General features: G+C 42.1%; 1 protein-coding gene across 2 annotated transcripts; it reads left to right on the top strand.

Moving 5' to 3' along the window:
* Positions 1-9,108: 9,108 nt before the first annotated feature.
* tnfaip3 (tumor necrosis factor, alpha-induced protein 3) lies at positions 9,109-22,956 on the top strand. Of its 2 annotated transcripts, XM_037783063.1 has the most exons (9): positions 9,109-9,390; positions 11,212-11,620; positions 16,956-17,146; positions 18,214-18,355; positions 19,236-19,406; positions 19,866-20,046; positions 20,310-21,301; positions 21,512-21,717; positions 21,887-22,956. In XM_037783063.1, the coding sequence occupies exons 2-9, from the start codon at positions 11,314-11,316 to the stop codon at positions 22,172-22,174; spliced, it is 2,478 nt and encodes an 825-aa protein (XP_037638991.1). In that variant the 5' UTR covers positions 9,109-9,390; positions 11,212-11,313; the 3' UTR covers positions 22,175-22,956. The 2 variants fall into 2 exon arrangements, with proteins under 2 accessions (XP_037638991.1, XP_037638992.1); XM_037783064.1 differs by lacking the exons at positions 9,109-9,390; positions 11,212-11,620 and adding an exon at positions 15,576-15,596.
* The last annotated feature ends 853 nt before the right edge of the window (positions 22,957-23,809 follow it).

The raw sequence follows: 23,809 nt of genomic DNA, 5'->3' as shown, positions 1-23,809 counted from the left end.
TACAGTGTGAGGGAGAGGAGGACAGACAGTAAATGAAAGACGGGGGGAGGGACGGAGAGTAACAGGTATGAAGTTAAAGAAGGGTAATAAAACAAGCAAGAACAAGATAGATAGTGGGAACCTTACTTTTTGTCCCCCATTGCACATGTTCTTGTCGTGTCCTGTCTCATTTTACTTAAAGGGGACATATCGTGCTCATTTCCAGGTTCATACTTGTATTTTGTGTTTCTACTAGAACATGTTTACATGCTTTAATGTTCAAAAAAAACTTTATTTTCTTCATACTGTCTGCTTGAATATACCTGTATTTACCCTCTGTCTGAAACGCTCTGTTTTAGTACATTTAAATGGAATTGCAATGGAATTGCAACAGAATTGCGTTGCTAGGCAACAGCTTGGGTCCATGTTTATTTCCTGTCATCTGATGTCATTTACATACACTGCAACAGGAAATAAACTGGGACCCATTTAGAATGTTTACGTTTAAAAATGTGAAATTGTCTAAATATTGTAGATTTGTGACATCACAAATTGACAGAAATCCTGACGGTTTGTTTCAAAAGCTCAGTTTCTGAATACGGGCTGTGTGTATTTCTCTATGATTAAGCGTTTCGACACTTTCACAGTATTTATACCTGCTTTATAATATAAAAGCCATGAAAATGTCACTTTTTACAATATGGGACCCAATATGATATCCAGAGTATTAATATAGAAGCAATCAACTATTGTCTACGTAAAGATATAGAGGAGTAATGTCTGCCTGAGCAGAGAATGAAGTCACTCTCTCTCTGTGTGAGTTGAGCTACTCTGTGCTTTGTCGACATATCCGGGCCAGCTGTGCATGCTTTTAGTGCATGTTAGTGCATGTGAGCGTGCCCCACTGGCTAGCTCAGGACCCTCACACTGCACAGCTGATAATGACGGCAGTGTCGCGAGAGCATACCCGGTACATATATACATACCATATAAAGTATATATATATATACAGTATATATATATATATATCCCTCTACCAGAGACTCCCCACAAAACAAACACAAATAGGCCAACATATGAGGAAATATTTCACAAAACCAATGAGTATTTACATCATATTTCCCAAAGCTATACAGTAATAATGGGTCTTGATATTACATTAATAGTCACTTAATAGCAGAGGTGGAAGAAGTATTCAGATTCTTACCAATACACCAATTCAAAAATACTCCATTACAAGTAAAAGGCCTGTGTTAAAAAATCCCACTTAAGTAAAAGTATAGAAATATTATCAGCAAAGTGTACTTGACGTATAAAAAGTACTCATGCTGCAAAAAAAATCGGCCCCTGCGTTTTATATATTATTATGAGATTAGATTAGATTGTGACGGCAGAATACAAATTTGTATTATTTAAAAAAAAAAATGTTTCTCCAATCTTTGCTTTTTGTGAAATTTGACCTATTTGGGCCTCATACCGTTATTTAAATGAAACCATCTGAGAAGTTTAGAGGGGAAATAGAGGGTATTTCATACGTGTTTTTTTTTCAGATATTAATCAGATATTAATCTGTTTGCTGATGTTGCTGCTTTGACACCTGAATTTCCCTCCGGGGATTAATAAAGGTTCATCTTATCTTACCTTATCTTAATTTCAAAAGTAACTAACATCTATAGCTGTCAGATAAATGTAGTAGAGAAATGCATGTTTGACACATTTGTCTGTGTTTCTTCATGAACGCCACTAGAGGTCAGGCTTGATCAGTAAATCAGCTCCTGTTGCCTCTGCATCCTCCAGCTGTCCAGAACCACATTGTTTCCTTCTCCAGGTTGAACTTTTAAGAGGTGTCTGTCCATCAGTGGCCCCCCAAAAATAGAGATATAAGACAATGAAACAATGTGAAGTCAATGTCAGCCGTTACCCCTACACAAAGTTGTGTCAAGTGATTTTCACTGGGGGTTGGTTTCGATCCGCCTCCGAGGTGCTTTCCACTGAGAAGAAGAGCCAGAAGAACATTGAGATGTTCTCCTCAGGGTTCTCCCCGCTTTTCTGCCACCTCATACCGGGACGGGGCCCCGAGGCTTTTGGGGCTCTGAGGGAACGATCTGGGTTCAGAAGTCACTCTGAGGGACTGGCCACACTGTCAGAACACGAGAGATGTATGACTCTGGAGGACGTATATAGGTACGTAGCATAAAGCTTATAGATTAATGTAAAGTACCCGGATTACTAGTAGACAGCCATGGAGATGTGATTATCACATAAACCCCCGATTCCAGTTGGGTACTGCTTTTTTAAAAAAGACGAGGGGGACTGTGCTGTGCTGGTATATGCCAACATAAGATGTTTATTAACCCTCTGAGACGCGCTGTCTTTCAGAAGCTGTAGCAGGTTCAGTTTTACAGCTTGATTGAAGGTACCGATATCAGCTAAATAACGCTCCAAAGCAAAATTTTGGCGAGGGAAAACTTTCATGGCCATTTTCAAAGGGGTCCCTTGACCTCTGACCTCAAGATATGTGAATGAAAATGGATTCTATGGGTACCCACGAGTCTCCCCTTTACAGACATGCCCACTTTATGATAATCACATGCAGTTTGGGGAAAAAAACATTTACACATGCTGTGTAAATCTGTTCTCTCCAAATGTCAAAAGTGTTTGATCCCAAATCACAGCACGGCTTTTTCTCTGGTGTTCCTCAAGGTCTTGGCGTCTTAATGTGCTATTTTTGAGGGATTATTGATAATTTTTATCAATTCTCCAACGGTAAAAAAATAGTTAAATTTAGCACCGAATCTGTGTAACAAATGGTATCAACCCAAACTTGCTGCAACAACTTATGAGACACAAGTGAGCATGGGAATGGCCATCATATACTTCTATCATAAAGTTCTAAGCCCTTATACACTTTCACACATTATTTTAAGTATTAATTAATTAATTCATGTTTATTTCTGATATATGACTAGAACAACTTGACACATAGTGCTGAGCTGCATCTCAAATTAATCTTCAGGTTCCCAGTTTTCAGATGATGTACACCACTTCTATGTGACATCTACTGCTGACCTGCTATCCCCCCCTGAAGACCCCCTGTACCCCCCTAAAAAAGACAAAAACGGTTTATTGTGGGTCTCAGAGGGTTAAATTAAATACATGTAAGGTAGACTATCAAGAGACATATGTTTGGGTTATTTTGTCTTGATTTTATACACAGTGGAGAGAGAAACAGGAAATACTGGGGGAGGAGAGATGAAGACAAAGGTCCCATACTGGATTCAAGCGCAGGTACATGATATGTGGCATTTACACCAACCGAGTCACAAGATCACAGCAACTTTTTTTGTTATACAACACTTGTGCTGTACAAATAAAGTGCAGTAACATGACTTCCACTCAGGAACAAAACTTCTTGTCACATGTCTTTTTTTGTTGTTGTTGTTGTGAAGGTTATGATCAGTCAAAGTCTCAGTGACTCAGACTCCTCTTTTAGCATGTTTCTGAACAGCTTGCTGGTAATCTCTGCTTCCTTTACTAGAGAATGGATAGAGTCTGATGGCATCAACTCAACTGAGGAAGGGCCTGAGGTGATTTATTAGCCAGCCAGGGCAGGCAATGCATAGTGAGGAGATTTATTTTTGTTTATTTTTAATTGGAGACAGGACCATATCGACAAAAGCACAACCAAGCCTTCTTATTACGGAATTCATTCACTATACATTAGGGCTGTCAATGCGATTAATCGCAAATTAATCACACATTTTTTATCTGTTCAAAATTAACCTTAAAAGGAGATTTGTCAAGTATTTAATACTCTTATCAACATGGGAGTGGGCAAATATGCTGCTTTATGCAAATGTATGTATATATTTATTATTGGAAATCAATTAACAACACAAAACAATGACAGATATTGTCCAGAAACCCTCACAGGTACTGCATTTAGCATACAAAATATGCTCAAATCATAACATGGCAAACTGCAGCCCAACAGGCAACAACAGCTGTCAGTGTGTCACTATGCTGACTTGACTATGACTTGCCCCAAACTGCATGTGATTATCATAAAGTGGGCATGTCTGTAAAGGGGAGACTCGTGGGTACCCATAGAACCCATTTACATAGAAACCCAGTTTTTCCTCGCCAAAATGTAGCCCAAGTTTGGAGCGTTATTTAACCTCCTTCATGACAAGCTAGTATGACATGGTTGGTACCAATGGATTCCAGATTTCTAGTTTCATATGATACCAGTATCTTCTAGCTTCAAAATTGAGACGGCAACAACCTCGACAGAACGATTGCATTAACTCGTTAAAGAAATTAGTGGCACTAATGATTTTGCAATAAAGCTGAAGTAGGCGAGATTGGAGCAAATATGATCAAACAGTCAAACTAGGCAGCGTTGATCAAATATGAATCAATATTCTGTTACATTAATGCCTATTTCTCTCCTCAAATGTTTTCAGAATCATCTTGTAGTGCACGGTTTAGCTGTAAAATGAGAAAGTTTGTGATGCCACCGCCATTGTGAAATCTGGTGAAGGAACGCCAAGTTCTGGTCACATGGCCGGAGCACAGCCAATAGGAACGCTCTGTCAATGAAATGACCTGTGATTGGTCAAAGTCTCCCGTCACGGGCTAGATTTTTCTAAAGCCTGAAAACAGCCATGAGGAGGTGCAAAAGTCTAGATGACTCTCAGAACACTTGAATTACAATATGCTGGAAGTTGTTATGGAATTTTTTGCCCAATGAAGCCAAAAAATATACTGCCTACTGCCACTTTAACGCGTTAACTTTGACAGCCCTACTATACATATGTTCAACTTTTTATGAAAGCTATGATGTGAGTAGGTAGCACTGTGCTTTCAAAATGTCAGTAGAGGAGGAAGTGTAAAAGTAGCATTACCACATTGTAAAACTATTCTCTTAGTCCTGCATTGAAAATCAATGTAAGCATTATGTGCGATATGTTAAAGTATCAAAATAAGTACTCACTGCAGAAACATGGCCACTGTAAGTGTCATACCAATATCTATTTTATGAATACATCATTATTGCTGATGTAAAAGTAGAATTTTACTGCTGTAGTCGAGTGAGTTGGAGCTAAATTTAACTAGATAATATACGTCTGAGTTATTTTATATTTAATTTTTATAACAATGCATCATATTCTATAAGCTTTTCATATGTTTTCTGTGTGAAATCTTGATTTGTAAAGTAACTAAAGTTGTCAAATAAATGTAATGGAGTATAAAGTACAATATTTTGCACTCACTTGTGGCATGAAATGGAAATAAAATACAAGATATGTACATTACTTAAGTAAATATACTTTGTTACATTCCATCACTTCAAAATAGTCATGCTGATTAAATAAAATAATATCTCTGTGTTACTGTAACTATTGTAACAGACCAGTCTCAGTGGCTCGTCAGAGGCTGTTTTAATGTGTGAACGCAAACATTTCATTTCCAAATTTGAGAAGAACGTTTCCAAGAAAATAAATATTGATACTTGTGGGGAAACTCCGAGTTCTTAAGAGATTCCTTCACACTCAGAAACAATCCAGAGATTATTTTTTGTCTCAGCATGTGTCGTAACTGACCATCCCATGTACCGTAATGTCGTAAGAGATTTGGACAGCGAGGAACTTAGAAGATTGCTCATATTGAACCACCTGGTGGTTTGGAACAACGAAGTGGGCCAATTATCTGGTCTGGGGGTTTCCATGTGCTTTCATCGCTTCCACAACCAGCTAGTATTGATCATCCCAACCTGTGACTCAGCCAACATGTGACCCAGTAAGGAACCTGTAAAAAGTTTGGAGAGTTAAATCATCGACCATTATATATAATAGCCTCACAGCAGAGTTTCAAGTGTCCAAATATCTTATTAAATGCTGAATCATGGGTGATCATTTGTGAAATCAGTACTTTGTACTTGCTAAATGTCAACTCTTTGTCCATTTTGAACTTTAACAGGTAGAACTGACTCAATGAATCCATGCTGTCAGCTGTTTGTTAAAGTTTCTGTTCCCTGCATGAGCGGGTAGGAAAGAAACTGAGGATTCCAGAGGGAGGAGAAAGGAAAATAGAAAGCGAGGAGTGAATCATTACAAGGGTTATAGTGTAGTTGGATAACAACGGCTAGAGAAGGCAAAATGTTCTTTGACAGCATTAAATCTGAATATTTGTCTGGATATTATTATTTATGCAACATAAAGTTTTACCTCTGATTTACGTCACTGCTTAGTTAAATATGTCGTAGTCAAACATCTGCAAGTCCGATTTTTGGTAAATCTGCTTTGAATTACTGTGAGTCTGGCTAGATTATACTTTTTAATGATAATATGAAATGTGATGATTGATAACAGTAACATTTTTAGCACTGAAACACTAAGACGATTCATTGATTTGTCTTTTAGTCAATTGAGGAAAAAGAATGTAATGACAAAAATTCAAGTCATTTATCCAGCATGAGACCAAATACTCATCAAACGTTTTGAAGACATCACCTTGGGCAGTTGGAACAGTTTTAAAGTTGCTAAATGAAAGATTTATATTGCATATGCACGGCTCTCCGCATGTATGGTGACGGCTGAGCCGGCGGCTTGTAGCTAACTGTGCTAAAAACGCTAACAGTGAAAACTACGGCAACACTGCTGATGGGCTGACAGTGTTAACCTGGGGGGGGGAACCGGAAGGTGGGTGCTATGCTTCCACATTGGCGCCGTGTCGGTTAGGATGGCGTCATCAGCTGTAACCACCATATGAGAGCAGTGCAGAGCGGCGACCGTGAGCTAGCCAGTGGGGCACGTCCACATGGTCAAACATGCACTAAAAGCCACGCTATGTCAACAAAGCACGAAGAAGCTAGGATTGCAACACACACAGAGGGAGAGTGACTTCATTCTCTGCTCAGGTGGACATTACTCCACTATATCTTTACATAGCAAATAGTTGTTTGATGTTATATTAAAGGACCAGTGTGTAGGATTTGAGTGGTGCGGTCGCACATTGCAACCAACTGAGTACCCCTCCGCTCACTCCTCCCTTTCCAAGACTACGGTAATGCCGTTCACCTCGCTCAGAGGCCATCCTTACCATAATAACACTACTTTAGGAGCCGCGGAAGTCAGACAGTGGCTGGTGATGCCGCGGTTTCACACTCTGCGGCTCACGTTACCAAGAAGCGTGTCAGAGAATTACAGTGGCCTTCAGGTAACGTAAAACTGCAGAAGTCTCTCTCTCTAGAGCCAGTGTTTGGTTTGTCTGTTCTGGGCTTCTGCAGAAACATGGCGGAGCAACATGGTGGACTCCATGAAGAGGACCCGCTCCCTATGTAGATATGACGAACTCATTCTAAGCTAACGAAAACACTATTCTTAGTTTCAGGTGATTATACACTAATAAAAACATAGTAATGATTATTATATCCCATTTCTGCCAATAGATCGAAATGTTACACACTGTTCCTTCAATGTCCTGAATATCGTATAAAGCACCTTTAACTTTTGTGGAATTTTACAGCTAAACAAATAATTAACTAATTGAAAAATAATCAACAGATTATTATATATAGAACTGAAAATAATCAATTGTTGCAGCCCTAATAAAGCCCCAATAAATTGATAAAATGTGCATCTAAATGTATCATGCCTCTCTAACTCACCTATCATGCTTACACATGCAACACCAGCAAGTCAGTTGGAACAAAAGTACAGAGCTGTGACTGCTTTACTGTTGTAGCTTCTGTATTGGTAAACCACAGTAAAACAGTTGTTGTGCCACACTGATGGCTCAATGATAATACTTGCTAACCACCATAACCCAGAGGTGCACAAAGGTAGCTGACACATGTTGAGTAATCTGACAGCCACAGACAGGATGTTGGATGTTGTTTGTATATTTTTTGCACAGCCCTATGTGAAGCAGAATGTAACCAAAACTCTAAGATTTCTATGTGCACAGTTACGTTCAGGTGCATTGCCAGTAGCTGTAGCAACATGTAGGTTTAGATAGAATAGAAAAGGGTTTTTTTTGTCATGTGATTTAAACTTGCAATAGGCAGAATGTTTTTGGCATCATTGGGCAAAAATTCAATAATAATCTTTCAGCATATTGTAATTCAAGTGTTCTGAGAGAGAACTAGACTTCTGCACCTCCTCATGGCTCTGTTTACAGGCTTTAGAAAATCTAGCCTGTGAAAGGAGACTTTTTTATTTGTTTGTTTGTTTTATTGACACAACAAACATAAATTATTTCTGTATTGTTTTCTACCATTTCCATGTTCTTTTTAAATATCTATATATTGTAATTTGCTTAATGAATTGTATGTGTAAATATATGTTTTTGTTTTTATTTTGTTCTTTTTTTATTATTATTATTATTATTGAATTGATGCTTTGGCAATATTGTTCAGTCATGCCAATAAAACATATTGAATTGAATTGAATTGAATTGAGAGAGAGAGAGAGAGAGAGAGAGAGAGAGAGAGAGAGAGAGAGAGAGATTAGTATAGTTATATTCTAAAAGTTATATTCTTGTCTGACAAATGTTTCACCCCTGCAACTGCAACTGTATTGTTTTTTCTTATAAATCCATGTGGTCACTGGACGCCTGAATGCGCATGACAAAATAAATAATCAACTTACTGGCTAACTATTGAAAGCCAGGGAGAAAAGATTAGTTGAATGAATCCTGCACCCACGCATCCAGACACAGCCCACACACTCCAAAACAGTGAAAACAGTAGCCTACCACATCATCATTGCAATAATGCATGCACTCACTCATCTGCACATAAATACACAAATAAGGCATGCACACATTCAATCAGCTAGTCAAAGTCTGCTTATCATCCAGGGATGAGTTGTTTCTTTCGTTTTCCTGACTCACTTTGCTGAGGCCAGGTATCATTACAGGCTAATGATTTATTTCTAAGGCTGTCTCGTGAAATAGAAAATGACGCGACCTGTCTGTCTCCCTCAGTGGCGCTCCTTTGTGCACAGTAGGAGGGACATGCTCTTCACTATTGAGTCAGACAGACAGACAGAGAGAGAGACAGAGAGAGAGAGAGAGAGAGAGAGAGAGAGAGAGCCCCCTGGCGGCCAGAGAGAGAGAGAGAGAGAGAGAGAGAGAGAGAAAATGGGTGGACGGAAAGTCCCCGTGTGGAAATCCCCTTGGCTTTTTCCTTTTTAAAAAAAACTATCATTAGCAGCCGTGTGTAGTCTTGTGAAAGGCTTCGCAAGCTGCGAGAGCTCCATAATAGAGCTGATAGATACTGAAGAAGGAGAAGAAGGCTGAATGGCGCCGAGGACCGCTGCGGTGAGGCTGAGTGAAGTGGCTCAGAGAGAGGACTAGCCTGAGCATCCGGGAGGGCTTTGTTATTACCCCCGACACATTACACAGGTAAGACAGCCGTCCTGCCTCCACATGTGGACAACATGTCTTACCCGAGGGGGGTGCGACTTGGCGGGTAGACTACATCAGGTTCGGGCCTCGAGCAGAGATAATGTCTGGTTGTGTTTGTGGGGGACATGGAGGAGAAGCTTGAAGCCTGCTCACGACACAGTGGCTTTGACAGCCATTGTTTACAAAGACGTCACCCTCCTCGAGCCTGATAACAGCGCGTTTATAAACAGCCAGATGTTTATAAACAGCCAGATGTTTAAACAGCCAGATGTAGCGTCCGCGTCGCTGCTGCACGGGTTCGAGACCCGCCGCGTGAGACGCGGTTGAAGGCTACATTGTTTCAAAGGTAGTTGTCATTGGGAATTACGTAAGCCCTTTAACGTCAGCAAAGTCCTCCTGTTATTGTGTTTTTGTGGAGCCAGCCAGCCTTTTAACCGCAGCGTCCACCACTGAGACACTGTCTGTCTGTCTGTCTGTCTGTCTGTCTGTGTGTCCGCCTGGAGTCCTCCAGCGGTGCCAACACACCAAACAGAGACTAATGACTCGTGTCAACACGCTCACTGACACCCAGGTGTCTGTCTGTTGTCTAGTAGTCCTCCTCATGTGACTGACTAGCCCCCTTTAGCATGGCCTAGTCTGTTGTTGCACCTGCTGCTGTTTGGCTAGTGGAGGCTCAGAGAGGCCACTGACAGACACAGCTGTTCAGCTGGTGGGATTGTCAACTTCAACACTGACTTCTAAACAGTTCATAAATGAGGAAGTTAAAAAGTCAGCACAACTCCAGGCCTAGGTACTTTGCTGACCATCACTTTCTACTTCCTGTGAGCTGAGAGTGACTGACACGCTCTTTGTTCTGGGTGAAATGTGCCATTAAAACCTCAAGAGAGGAACACTTAAGAAACTACTTTACTCCTCTTGGATACTTCTACTGTCAGGTTGTGTATTGAACTTTAATACCTGTAAGTACTAACCAAAGTCTAGCATTAAGCACTGAAAGTCAGCATCAAATGTTTTGCCAAAATATAGCATTGAATACTGAAAGTCAGCATCAAATATTTGGCCATATCCTTAGTCTCCTTAGTTTATGTAACCTTAAACTGACCTAGATCAAGAAAGTTTATAACTTTAGGCAACATGTTTAAACAGCTGCTTGTGTTAATATCACATTAAACAGTGAAGTTTTGAGAGGTTTAGCTATACTTTAATGGAAAAAAAGAAATGTTCCTAATTCTATGGTATTGAGAACAGTATCAGTACTGTTATCTGGTATCATAATTGCACAGGTTTCGAACATTTTCTAACAATTCCTAGCTTTGCTTTATTTTAAACGAAAACTTAATGCAGTGCTGGCAGGTTTGTCATCCGGAGAAAGGTGTTGGCGACGGAGAAGGCGGCCTTGGGGCAGTCAATGTGACCTCCCCAGCAGCCTGGGAAGCCCTGGGTGGCCTTCAGTTCAAGTCTGGAAAGCACCAGTTTATTGTTGGAAGGCTTTGAACTCAGTGGGACACTGGGGCGCCCTGTTTGGGGGAAACTCAAAAACCATTAAGTCGAAAAGGAAAATTAAAAGAACAAACAAGAATACAAAGAGTTCTTTGTGTACGTTTATTCCATTTGGCCCAGAATCTCCAGTGAAAAAGCACCAAACCGCTTTCACAGTGGGATGGTCCTGTGTGTTGGGTGGTTTCCCAAACAAACTGTAAATTAAGTTGTGCCTTAAGTCACAATTAATAAGGAAGGGGAATCTCCTCCGAAAATTTCCCACCAGTCTAATCTTTTCGACCGTAAAATAACATATCCGCTCTCCTTCTCTCCATCCAGATTCCACGTTGTTCGGCCAGCAGTGGTTGGCGCCTCCTCCTCCTTTCCTCCTCCTCGTTCCTCTTCCTCCCTTCCTTCCATCCACCTGGCCACTCATCCGCCATGTCGCAGGGTCAGAACTTCCTCCCCAAATTCCTGTTTGTCTCCAACCTGCTGAAGGCGGTGAAGATACGTCAGCGAGTGCCCAACGACGTAGTGAAGCCGGCTGCCAGCAGCGGCGTGATGCACCACCTGCGGGGTATGCACCGTTATACGCTGGAGATGATCGCCATGAACCACTTCCCGCAGGCCTTCAGGGAGGTGGTGCAGGCCGCCATCCTGGACCGAGCCATGCAGGCCTCGTTGGAGCAGGAGAAGAAGCTCAACTGGTGTCGGGAGGTGAAGAAGATGGTGCCCTTACGTACCAACGGTAAGAGAGATTTGCTGATATTTAGGAGTTGTTCTGTAGTCTCCAGTAAACCAGGTTTTTTGATTTTCTTACTGAAGCTCCATGAAGTTGGGAGCATTTTGGGATTTTTTATCACAAGTTTGGAGTTTAAATTTGTGGTTTCGTAAGTAGTTTTTATTTTATGAATAAATGCTGCTGGAACAGGAGGTTCTGGTGACATTTAATACAAAGTTCAACAACAGGAACGATTCAACAAATTGGTCACGGAGTTGATGTCAAACTTTTGTTCCTTGATTTCAGGAACCGTGGCAGTATTCACCGCTCAGGGCGGAGGATGTGTTTTGCTTTTGTTTCATTTTCTGTGATAGAGGAGGTGCGTGTTTATGAGTCAGGGCTATTTGATATGTAAATTCTGAGATGTCATTACTCACAAGCAGGGTTACTGTAAATGACAACAATGGAGGGACGCGGGTTCCGCTTTCACATGCACTCATTTAGCAGCCCCCTTTGGTTTTGCTGTGCGTTTGAGTTCAGTCAGCACCTTGTTAAGTCATGTTTTCTGTTACGTGGATGTTGTAACACGGGAACATCCCAGGGTAGGCAAACATTCAGACCTGGGGCTGATTACTTCTGATCATAGTTGTGTACTGGGAAATTCTCTGGCGTCACTCGCAGGACCGTTATTTACTGTCGATGATGTCTCAGACCCGACTATTTCCACAGTTTTTCATTTACAACCTTTAGGGGTATATCCCCTCTTTTTCAGTGTAGGTGTGTTTGTGTTAAGCGATGTTCACACTACATGACTTTCAAAGTGGTCAGATCGCTGTACTGTTCACACTACACATCTTGCTGTCTTGTAATCGGGAGTCTTGAAGTCGTTGTTGGTTTTCACACTACATGACTGACCGGCGACGGGGGGTCACTCACTACAATATCTTTCACCGGGAGGAATCCCTGAAGAGGTCTCCAAACTAGCATAGTGATTCTTGTTGATGTTGTTGTTGGCACACGTATTCACAAAAATAGATTCTACTGGGGCTGTGTATTGGCAAGAATCTGGCGATACAATACATATCATGATACAGGGGTTACAATTCAATATATTGTGATGTATTACTGTAAGCAAGTCGATATTGTGAATTGCGAAGGAAAACTGTCGGTATAAAGAACACAACACTATATGTATGAAATCTGAGTAAAAAGTTCACTTTTTTATGCAATCAGAACAGTGGGATCTCTTTGTATTTATCACAGTCCCTGTAACATTCAACATCATAGCACTACTTTGAGAGGGCGCAATAAAGTATTGAGTTAATCTTTGCATGTAAACTCTTAAATAAAAATCTATACAGTGTTTTTGAGAATCAATACAGTATCACAAAACATAATATTGCGATATTCTATATTTTTGACATTTTCTTACACCCCTAGTTTCCACACGTCTTTACTCTTTTGCCTGTGTAGATCAGTCGCCGTGTTATATTGTGTTTATTCAAGCAAACATCCAACGCCTTAGGTGCAACAACAACTTTGGTCTGCCTTGCAAGTGCAACACATACAGTAAAATTACTACAGGCGACCCCCTCCGTCAGGTTTCGCTCAACCCGTGTCTTGCTCTCTCATTGGCTGTTGCTCCCTGACAGACTCCCCGACAGGTCCAGATATTTAACATGATAGACATCTGGAATGCGTCTGTGATGCTCCGGCAAGGCTCGTGCAGTTCACACTACACAACTTAAGCCGTGTCAGTGAGTGTCAGTGGATCTTAAAACATCTCAAATAATTTACCTCAAAATTCCCCCAACTGCCTGACTGACGTAGGTTTATGTCGCCGTCTTTGTGACTGTCTGACGGGCCTTGTTAGATCAAATGTGACCAAATCCGACTGTCTCTCACTGTCTCTGTTTCTATATTTCAATAACTTAAACACATCTGGCGTGTACATCCGACTCATGCTCTATTTTTAGATGCGGGGAAAAAACAAGTTTTGAAGGGAAACATCAGCCTCACTGTAGCATTCACAACAGAAGAAGGAAGCGGAAATCAAGCTGGCTTACAAGTTTGTCTTAAACTTGTGAGTTTCCAGAGGAAATAGTTGCTTTCTTTCTTAGAGGAAGCAATCAACACTTAGGTAGAAGTGAGAAATTCCTATTTCGACCTCATCTCAGAATTTACTTTGAACAGTTACTGGATGAATTGAGGAACTTGCTGCTTGCGTCTTGTTTCCTCAAGGTTTTTTTTTTTTTTTTTGTGAGGGTCCCTGCTGATTGTGAAGTCAGTAATGACTAAAGGAGTTACTGTAACTGTCATCAACACATGGTTCCTCTTCAGAAAGACCCTGACTCTTCTGACTTCCGCTGCCAGTAACCTGGACGGAAATTCCTGGCTTGCGAAGATGACGTCATAAAGATGAGACAGAATTTAGAGCCGAAGCGTCTAACTCTGAAGGACCCAGACGTGACTTTGAGCAGAGGACGGACAACACACACACACACAGAGGACTGACTGACTGCTGCTGAGTCACTGGAGCTCGGCAGACAGACACACATACAGAGAGAGTACGTGAGGGAGCAGAAGTCCGTCAGTGAACATCCAGTCAGAGCAGGTCATATTAATCAAGCTCCTCAGAGCCACGATGCTGTTATAAGATCCTAAATTTACCCGTTAGCCCAATTTCAATCTTCCCAAATTTATTCCCAAACTAGAAGAAATACAACTGACCATCATAAAAGCAAAACAGCCGTTACGAAACGGTAATTCCCCCGGCAATTAAAAATAACGGGGTCATATCCATTTTCCGGTTTCATGCAACTTTTCCACCCAGTGAAGAAATGCATTATTGAAATTCAGTGCCGTCTTCTGTCTTAAATGTCTAGGACGCATCCGAGGGTTTTTCCCAAACAGCATCCCATGTCTGTCATGTGTTCCCAACAGGCAGGATTTGTTCAGCTACAATACACTGACTCTACATACTGTAGTAGCGGAGAGAACACACACACACGCACTGCCACAGTGTTCTGCCTTATTAGTCGATTTCTCTTCTTAATGTGGTATCCATCCACAGTATTTGATAAAAACATACATGCGGTGTAATATCTCCACTTCTTTTCAAAACAGGAGCAAAACTAATCTTGGCCGGCGTTTGTTTTGTTGGTGTAGTCTCATTAGACAGCATGCAGACAAAGAGTTGGATAGTGGATGATGTGTGACACAAACCTGGAGCCCCCATTGGAAAGTACAGCATCTCAAACTTGTGGTTAGTGTCACCTGGATGGCAAACGGATGAGGATTAAGTCCGGTCCTACACTGGTGTGTTTTCAGGAAGTGTCCCAGCTTGCCACAGAGGAAGTGTCTATATTTAGACTGATGGGACCAGCAGACCGTCTTTCATCTCTAGTCGTCACTCGTCAGGCAGCTCGATTCAGGGTCAAAAGCCTGTGTGTTTTTTGTGCGCAGGAGGAGCTGATTATACATGTGTGTTCGGGCCTTTGTGCCTATTCTTGTATGCCCGTGTGGTGCATGTAGTATCTCTTTTGAGGATGGTGCCTTTTCTCACTCGAGGGCTGTGCATTTTATGTTTTTGTCGAGAGTGATGCAAGAGCGCCAAAATGCAACAACATCTAGCTAGTCTGAAATAGAGGCGGATGTTTTTTTTTTGTCAAAGTACAGTGGGATGTTCCTACGGTTGAATGAAAACAAACTGTATCTCACATTACAGTCATCTAGCACCGCAGATGACGTTATTTAGAGAAATGGGATCACAGTTTGGCCTATGGCATGACACTCATTGTAGGCTAACCTTTTCTTAGCTGTGATTTAAATAACTTTTATTGTATAGAGGTCAGTCTTTTGATGCAGCGATATCAGTGCCGGTCCGCAGTACTGGAACTTCTACATTTTACTCTTTGGCGTGCCGTGACTTTCTCTTGCTCTTCTCACAAGCTGCCGGTACTCTTTTCTGCCCTCTCCATATCAGGTTCTCTTGGAGATTGAGGTTAGAACGCCGCTGTAATTTATTGATACAATACAATACTAATCTTTCACGTCCCTTTTGGAAATTAATTAGTGAACTGTTCGTCATATTTTTTTTTTAGTTGTGAAAAAATATAATTATTGAAACATTATTTCAAAGTTTTCTGATTTTACAGGGCAAACATTTGCAGAAGAATTAAATGTTCAGACGAAGGCTGTGATATTATATCAGTTGGAATATTATAGGAATAGGAATAGGAACAAGAGATTGCTGATACCGGCCGATACACATGCCAACATGTGACTAAGGGAAGTACTGGGACTTTTTTCCACTTCAAGCACTGAGCAATATTATACAAATAAAGGTGTGTCTGCTTCAGGTGTGTACCAACTATATCCAGGTAAACATTACCAAACAGGTCATAAAGGTAGACAGAATATACATATCAAGGTGCATTTGTATGCGTTTGTGCACGTGTGTGTTATCTCAGCGCTCATTAATCACAGCCGTCGTCGGGTGTTGATAGCAGTTGTTAAAAAGATAACATTCCATCCTGTCCAAGCCACACCCCTTGTGGAAAGTCCAGGACAAGCTGAGTAACATTGATGAGCTGGGATCATAGGAGGGGAACACACACACACACACACACACACACACACACACACACACACACTCACACTCACACACACACTCAAGGCAGAAGTTAGCACGGGGAAATTCCTGTGTTTAGTGTGGCAACAGGGTTTTTCAGAGCAACACACATTGACAAACATAGGCTCTCCTGTTTCACAATGAGAAAAAGACCCAGTGCTGCCATAGGAGACTACATAAAATTCCAGGGTTCTTAAGTTGCTCATGCTCTCTCTCGCACGCACACAAATACCGTTTGAGAAACTCATTATCTCTCCGGACGGTTAGTAGAATGTAGAGAAAGCAGTTCTAATATTTTATGTTTTAATATTTGACATGAAACGAGACAAGAAATTGTTGGAAATTTTCTGAGCGGATTAAGTGTAGTGAAGGAGCTGCATCAAATTTCTCAAAAAATGTATTTCAGGTAAATTATGGGACATTTTTTCTCAGGCCAGCTGGCTAAAAGCCGAGCTTTGTCTGTAGTATGTGCATACTTTCAGACATGTGAGCTTCATATAATAGTCTACACACTACTGACAACTGACCCAACCGCCTGGAAATCCCCAGACTTTTGTTACGCCTGGGTGTGTGTGTGCGCACACTGTTGTGTATGCTGCTGTGTACACTCGTCCGTGTGCATGTGGCCCTGCACAGTTCTATAAGTTTGTGTCCCGTGTACTAAAATGAACCACCCACAGTTCTAATGTTGTATGTGTTTGCCTGCCTCTTCTGTGTGTGTGTCAATAGGAGATGGGAACTGTTTGCTCCATGCGACCTCTCAGTACATGCTGGGCGTTCAGGACACGGACCTGGTGCTCCGGAAAGCCCTCCACGGTGTTTTGAAAGAGACGGACACTGGCGTCTTTAGAGCTCGCTTCCAGGCAGAGCTGCTGCAGTCCCAGGAGTTCACCCAGACTGGCCTCCGATACACCACCATGGTATGAAGATCAGATTAGGCCCATGTCAAAAGTTGTTTCCACGACTTTGCATTAAGATTATAGTTAGGCGGCTGAAGCCTGAGCTAAAACATACGGCCTATGTGCTAGTGAGACAGTAACATTTCAATCCTTGCTTATGTCTTTTGTATCCTTGTATGCAACCTTCAAATAAATGTATATGTATATTTACTAGGGCTGTCAAAGTTAACGCGCCAATAACACAAAAACGCAAATTTGTTTTAACACCACTAATTTCTTTAACGCATTAACGCAACTTGCGATTCTTAGGTTGTGGCGGGCTCCGTTTTAAAGCTAGACTGAAGATACTGGTATTATATGAAACTAAAAATCCTAAGGAATCCGCTGGTACCAACCATGTCATACTGGCTTGTTGCAAAGGAGGCTAAATAATGCTCCAAACATACGCTAAATTTTGGTGAGGAAAAACTGTCATGGCCATTTTCAAAGGGGTCCCTTGACCTCTGACCTCCAGATATGTGAATGTAAATGGGTTCTATGGGTACCCACGAGTCTCCCCTTTACAGACATGCCCACTTCATGATAATCACATGCAGTTTTGGGCAAGTCATAGTCAAGTCAGCACACAGACACACTGACAACTGTTGTTGCCTGTTGGGCTGCAGTTTGCTATGTTATGATTTCAGCATATTGTTTTATGCTAAATGTAGTACCTGTGAGGGTTTCTGGACAATATCTGTCATTGTTTTGTGTTGTTAATTGATTTCAAATAATAAATATATACATTCATTTGCATAAAGCAGCATATTTGCCCACTCCCATGTTGATAAGAGTATTAAATACTTTATAAATCTCCTTTTAAGGTACATTTTTAACTGATAAAAAATGTTAATTAATTTGTGATTAATCGCGATTAACTATTTTAATCGATTGACAGCCCTAATATTTACATAATATAGCTTTTGTTTTATGCAGTAGTTCAGGCCAGAGTACAAGCATACATCCTTGTCCTTATTTTCCAACCCACAAAATAGTTTCTAGAGTGATTTTATGTGTTATATCCCAACTCTTTGTGTGTGCCGTCCCAGAACTGGGAGGAGGAGTGGGAAAAGATTGTGAAGATGGCGTCTCCGGTCTCCAGTAGCAACGGCCTCCAGTTTGACTCTCTGGAGGACATTCACATCTTCGTCCTCTCCAACATTCTCCGCAGACCCATCATCGTCATCGCAGGTACTCAACTTTTTATCATCTCATCGTTGTTTATTGCTTCTTCGTTAGCCATCAAAGACTCGCTAGTCTTGTTTCAACATGTCTTTCAGTGATGAAGAAGGTGAAGGTGTCTCCTTCCACAAGCCTCAACATTTTGCTGATAGTGTTTGATCTCACTGTATCACCTCCCATCTATTTTGGTTAGCAGATGTAGAGTGGATATTGTGATTATTAAACTGTACGAAGGGTAAATATGCAGAAACTTGTTTGAAACTATATTTGAGTTTCCGAGAATGTTGTTCCGATACACTACAATGAAATAGCAAAAGTTTTCAATTTTAAAGCGACAACCAGATATTTTATAGTTCTTTGTTGTACTTGCAATGCACTTGCTTCACTTAAATCAAAAAGTTTCTGTATTGGTACTCTGCACAAGTGATAAACAGTGTTGGCATTATTCATCAATATCCCCAAATTAGCTGAAATGTTTGATTTCACTGAGTTACATGCTAACAAAGTCTACTGTGTCTACTAAGTCCTTTTAAAATGTTTATTTTGTTCTTGGATAATTATTTTTAAAATGTGTAGTAACTCTTAGGGCTGCACAATTTAGAAAAAATATCTAATTGCAATGATTTTGACTGATTTGCAATATGATGTGCAATATTAGAGGGAATGATCATTTTTACATCATTATTCTCATTTTCATTGTAAAGTGTATTAAAATGATTAAGGTGCGGGGACCTGTACCAAACAAAGATGTTTTTTAAGTCTGTTGAATATGATGTGTAGGCCAAGACATCTCTGCAGCACCACAATATTTAATTTAAAATGGTATTTTAACAAAATGTTGATTGATTGTGCAGCCCTAGCAACTCTTCAATCTCTGTTCTTTCAACAGACCAGGTGGTCAGGAGTATGAAATCTGGCTCGTCCATCTCTCCTCTGAATGTGGGCGGGATTTATCTGCCGCTACACTGGCCGCCCACCGAGTGCTACAAATACCCAATAGTGCTCGGCTACGACTCCCAGCACTTTGCACCCCTCATCACCATCAAAGACAGCGGCCCAGGTAGGAAACACTAAGAGACCGGTGTCGTGGAGCCGACACGACAAAGAGTCCTGATAATGTATGGAGGACGGAACCTGCCAAAATCGAAAATAAATAAATAAATGACTCAGTAAATAAATAAATATGTCATTAAATGTAGCAAAAATAATATTAAAAATAAATGTAGCCATTAATTAATAGATCAAATGTGACATAAATTGATATTTCTGTTTTAATTTGGTTCTTTATTTATCTTTGTATTAATTATCTTATTTATTAACTCTTCTGTTTAATTTTCCCTTTTATTTATTTATTTTTGCACCTTTATTTATTTTATATTCATTTGTAAATGTATGTATTTATTTAAGCATTTATTTATTTATTTATTTCTGCACGATTTTCCCTTTGCATTTCACCCTTTAGGTATGAAGTTGCTCATGTTTTTATTTCTATTGTAACGTCTTGGTCTGAATTTCCCAGAGATCCGAGCGGTACCGCTGATCAACCCAGGACGAGGGGGCTTTGAGGAGCTGAAGGTTCACTTCCTGATGGAGAAAGAACAGCAACAGAAAGAAAGGCTTCTCAAAGACTACCTACTACTGATAGAGATCCCCGTCATAGGTCTGGGCTACGATGCCACACGGATCATCAACGCTGCACGGTACTTACCCATCAGAAACTCTGTCCCCCTAAATAGACAAATTGGGAGAGGAAAAAGTATAAGATTGATATCTCAGTTGTAGATCCTGGCCACATTGTTAAATGCAGTTTGCATGTTGCAAAAGAGATTTATTTTTAGATTGATGATGACAGAAATTGTAATATAACTGGTTTAACTTGTTGAAACCTAATTAGCACACTGATGACATAAAATCACAAAGAAGTGCAGTTAAGTTAAGAACCATAATGTTTGTCTGTTCCAAGGCTGGACGAGGGCAACCTCCCTGAAGACATGAACCTGATGGAGGACTACCTGCAGCTCGTCAACCACGAGTACCAACGCTGGCAGGAAGACAAGGAGCAGGCGTGGGCCGCCCAGCCGCAGCGCCCGCCGCCTTTCTCCGTCTCCCAGCTCTCCCTCATCGAGATCCGTTGTGCCACACCGCGATGCACCTTCTATGTCTCCGTGGACACGCAGCCTCATTGCCATGAATGCTTTGAGAAGCGACAGGCCACTACCGGTGGAGGAATGAGGATAGAAGGGGTGGTGCATACAAAGGGAGGAGGGGTACAAGGTGGGGTGATAGTCGGATCAGAGACTGAGGTGAGCTCCAGAGGAGCCCGAAGCAGCAGCCCTCCATCCTCCACGTCTGGGAGAGGGGTGGTGGTATCCAGCCCCCGCTCAGCCCCACCCACCGCTCCCAGCCTCAGCCTCTACAGTGAAACTCACGCCATGAAGTGCAAGACACCCGGCTGCCTCTTCACCCTTAGCGTGGAGCATGACGGACTTTGCGAGCGCTGCTTCAACTCCAGGCAGAACCACGGACCCCCTGGAGCTGGAACGGCTGCTCCAGGACTCCCGGGCACCAACGGGGGGCCTACGGTCCCCCACCCGGCCCAGGGCTCCGGCTGGACCCAGTGGGGGGGCTGCGAGACAGAGACAGAGCGCTGCAACATGTGCAGACAGGAGGCGTTCAGGATATTCAATGGCCTGTGTCCACCCTGCATGCAGAGACAGCAGCCTCCAGAGAGGGGAGAGCCACAGCAGAACAACCCCAGGACTGAGGCCTCGTCTTCAGCTTGGACCCAGGCCAGGGACACTGAGCGGCCGTGCCTCACCCTAACCACGGGGCACACGTCGGCCTGGCAAACCCCTCTGGCCCGGCCTTGTAAAAGATCTGGCTGCCAGTTCTTTGGGACGCCAGAGAAGTTGGGTTTCTGCACTATTTGCTACGTAGACTATCAGACCAACCACCGTAAGTCCTGAAACTAAACTGGAAAATCTTCTATCATGTTACAGGCGTTCAGACAGGAAATGTCTTAAACAAGGCCTTAAAGTTGTTTTAAACAAAAGTCTTGCATTGTAGGAATTATTGTTGTGTAAAGTTTAATTACGTTCATATTTTTCTTTACTCAAATGTCACATCATATGGGACATTGCTTATGTTGGCCACTGTCTGTTCCAGACCTGACCCCTCCCCCCGCCCCGGTCCAAAGCCGGCACGGCGTGGAGGCAGGCTTCCAGAACGCCTCGCGGTGTCGTGGGCCTGGGTGCGGTGCAGTCGGCAAGGCAATGTTGGAGGGCTACTGCGACAAGTGCTACGTCAAAGAGCAAAGCACACGGCTCAACCAAGCGGCACATCGCACACCACACTCCCCTCCTCTGGTCATGGTAGGTGTCTGCCACACCTTCTGTCGTTTCTCTCTAATCCTTCCTTTCTTTTTTCTGTGATTCTTGCTCTTCTCAACTCTTGTAAGTTGCCACGGTTGCCTTTCAGTTGCCAATTGACCTTTCTCTCCTCTTCCTCTTTGCTCCCACCTCTCTTTCTCCGTACAAAAAGCGTGACCGGGCAGCCAAACCCAGATCTTCGCAGCAATCCCAGACCCAGACCCAGACTCAGACTCAGTGCCGGCGGAGTGGCTGCAGTAATGTGTCCCCGGGCTGCACAGACCTCTGCCCGGAGTGCCACACGCGTGGCCAGGGCAGAGAGGCGGGCAGGCGGGCGCAGGCGCCTAAAGAAAAGTCCAAGCAGCGGTGCAGGACGCAGGGCTGCGACCACTACGCCAACCAAGAGAAACAGGGCTACTGCAACGAGTGCGACCACTTCAAACAGATCTACCGCGGCTGACCACACACCACGCCCACGGCGATGATGACGATGACACATCGCCGGCACGCTAGAGCCGCTGCCCTGCTGTGGGCGCCCCATGCCAGTCAATGCACCTCTGATACTAACTAACCAACTAACTAACTAGCTAGTGACTAACTAGTAACCTTATGGCCTGAAAATCAAACCCCCCATGTAGAATGTGAAGAGAGAGTGTGTGTACGTGGGGGGAGGGGGTGGGGGGGTTGAGTGAGTGTGTGTGTGTGTGTGTGTGTGTGTGTGTGTTCACAGTAGACATGGCCTCCAGAATACCTCTTTGTGCAATTATTATCATCTGATGTGCCCTGTGCACTTACACGGTGAGAGGTCTGGCTACATGTCAGAGCAACTGACTTGTGTACAATATGTATTTAGAGGTACGTGGTGAATCGTGCCGGACAAAATGATTGTATGTTGACATAACGAGAAGCATCTGACATTGCTTTCTAGACCACAGCCAAGGATTTATACCCCCCGTCTGTCTGTCTGTCTGTCCGTCTTAACCCATCTGTGTATCTGTCTGCCTGTCTGTCTAGCATTTGCTCTGTAGAGAATAAGGGATGCAGTGGTTGGGGAAGCCCAGCAACCAATCTGTGGAAGTAGTAAGCAGAAGTGAGCCAAACAGGGCCAAAGCAAGCGCTTGAAACGAAATGAAATGGTACGTACCATTGTTTAGCTTAGTTCTCCAAAAAAGCACCCACATATGTCCTCCCAAAATAAACAAAGATTTGCCAAGAATTGCTCTTGCAATCAATATTGTAAAATGATCAAGAATTCATTTTCTTCCATTAGTCAGTCAATAGCAGTGTTTATATTTTGAGGCAAATTAACCTCAGTATTGTTACTTATCTGTTATATAACAACACAGTCTCACGGCAGTTTGTGAAATAGTCATGAAATTGAATCTACAGTATTTGATTCGTGTACATAGATACGAATTTCTCTTTTTTTTGTGACGCTCAGCGTCATTGTCTTTCAACAATGTATTTTTTGTGCGTTTTCCTACGAATGTCCAGGAACATGTGTGAATTTCTGCTCCAGTATTTTCAAAATAAAACTACTTAGTTAGGTTTAGGAAAAGATCAACTTGGTTAGGCTTAGGTAACAAACTACTTAGTTAGGTTTAGGAATAGATCGACTTGGTTAAGCTTAGGCAACAAAACTTCTTACTTAGGTTTAAGAAAACATTGCGGTTTGGGTTAAAATAACTCAGGAAGTGGTGTAACTTAAGTACAGAAGTTATTTGACAAAAACTACTTAGGTTTAGGAAAAGATCGACATAGTTAGGCTTAGGCAACAAACTACTACACGATAAAAAAATCGCAGTTTGGTTTAAAATAACACTGGAATTGCCGTAACTTAAGTACGGAATTTGCGTAACAAATAAATCAACTTCGACTTGTGGTTTCACACAGGACACGAACACCGGTCTCCTGGGCCAAAGTCCTGTGTTTTTTGACCCACCCATCCACTCGGACCTCCTCTCAACACGGTGTTCGCTGCTATTTATACTTCCCTGTTTACAATTATGTGCTTACATATGAGTTGATTTCGTGCTGACCATCACGAAAGAAAATGTCAAAACTTGCATCTTTGTACACGAATCGATACATTAAA

This window comes from Sebastes umbrosus, chromosome 10 (genome assembly GCF_015220745.1).
Source record: "Sebastes umbrosus isolate fSebUmb1 chromosome 10, fSebUmb1.pri, whole genome shotgun sequence".
Taxonomy (NCBI): domain Eukaryota; kingdom Metazoa; phylum Chordata; class Actinopteri; order Perciformes; family Sebastidae; genus Sebastes; species Sebastes umbrosus.
Note: the sequence above shows the minus strand (reverse complement) of the source record. Positions and strands in the feature narration are given on the sequence as shown.

Excerpts from the sequence above, each read along its gene's own strand:
- tnfaip3 (XM_037783063.1), top strand. The coding sequence starts at position 11,314 with ATGTCGCAGGGTCAGAACTTCCTCCCCAAATTCCTGTTTGTCTCCAAC. Across the intron at positions 11,621-16,955 it reads GGTGCCCTTACGTACCAACG|GAGATGGGAACTGTTTGCTC; the intron begins GTAAGAGAGATT and ends GTGTGTCAATAG. Across the intron at positions 21,718-21,886 it reads ACTCCCCTCCTCTGGTCATG|CGTGACCGGGCAGCCAAACC; the intron begins GTAGGTGTCTGC and ends CCGTACAAAAAG.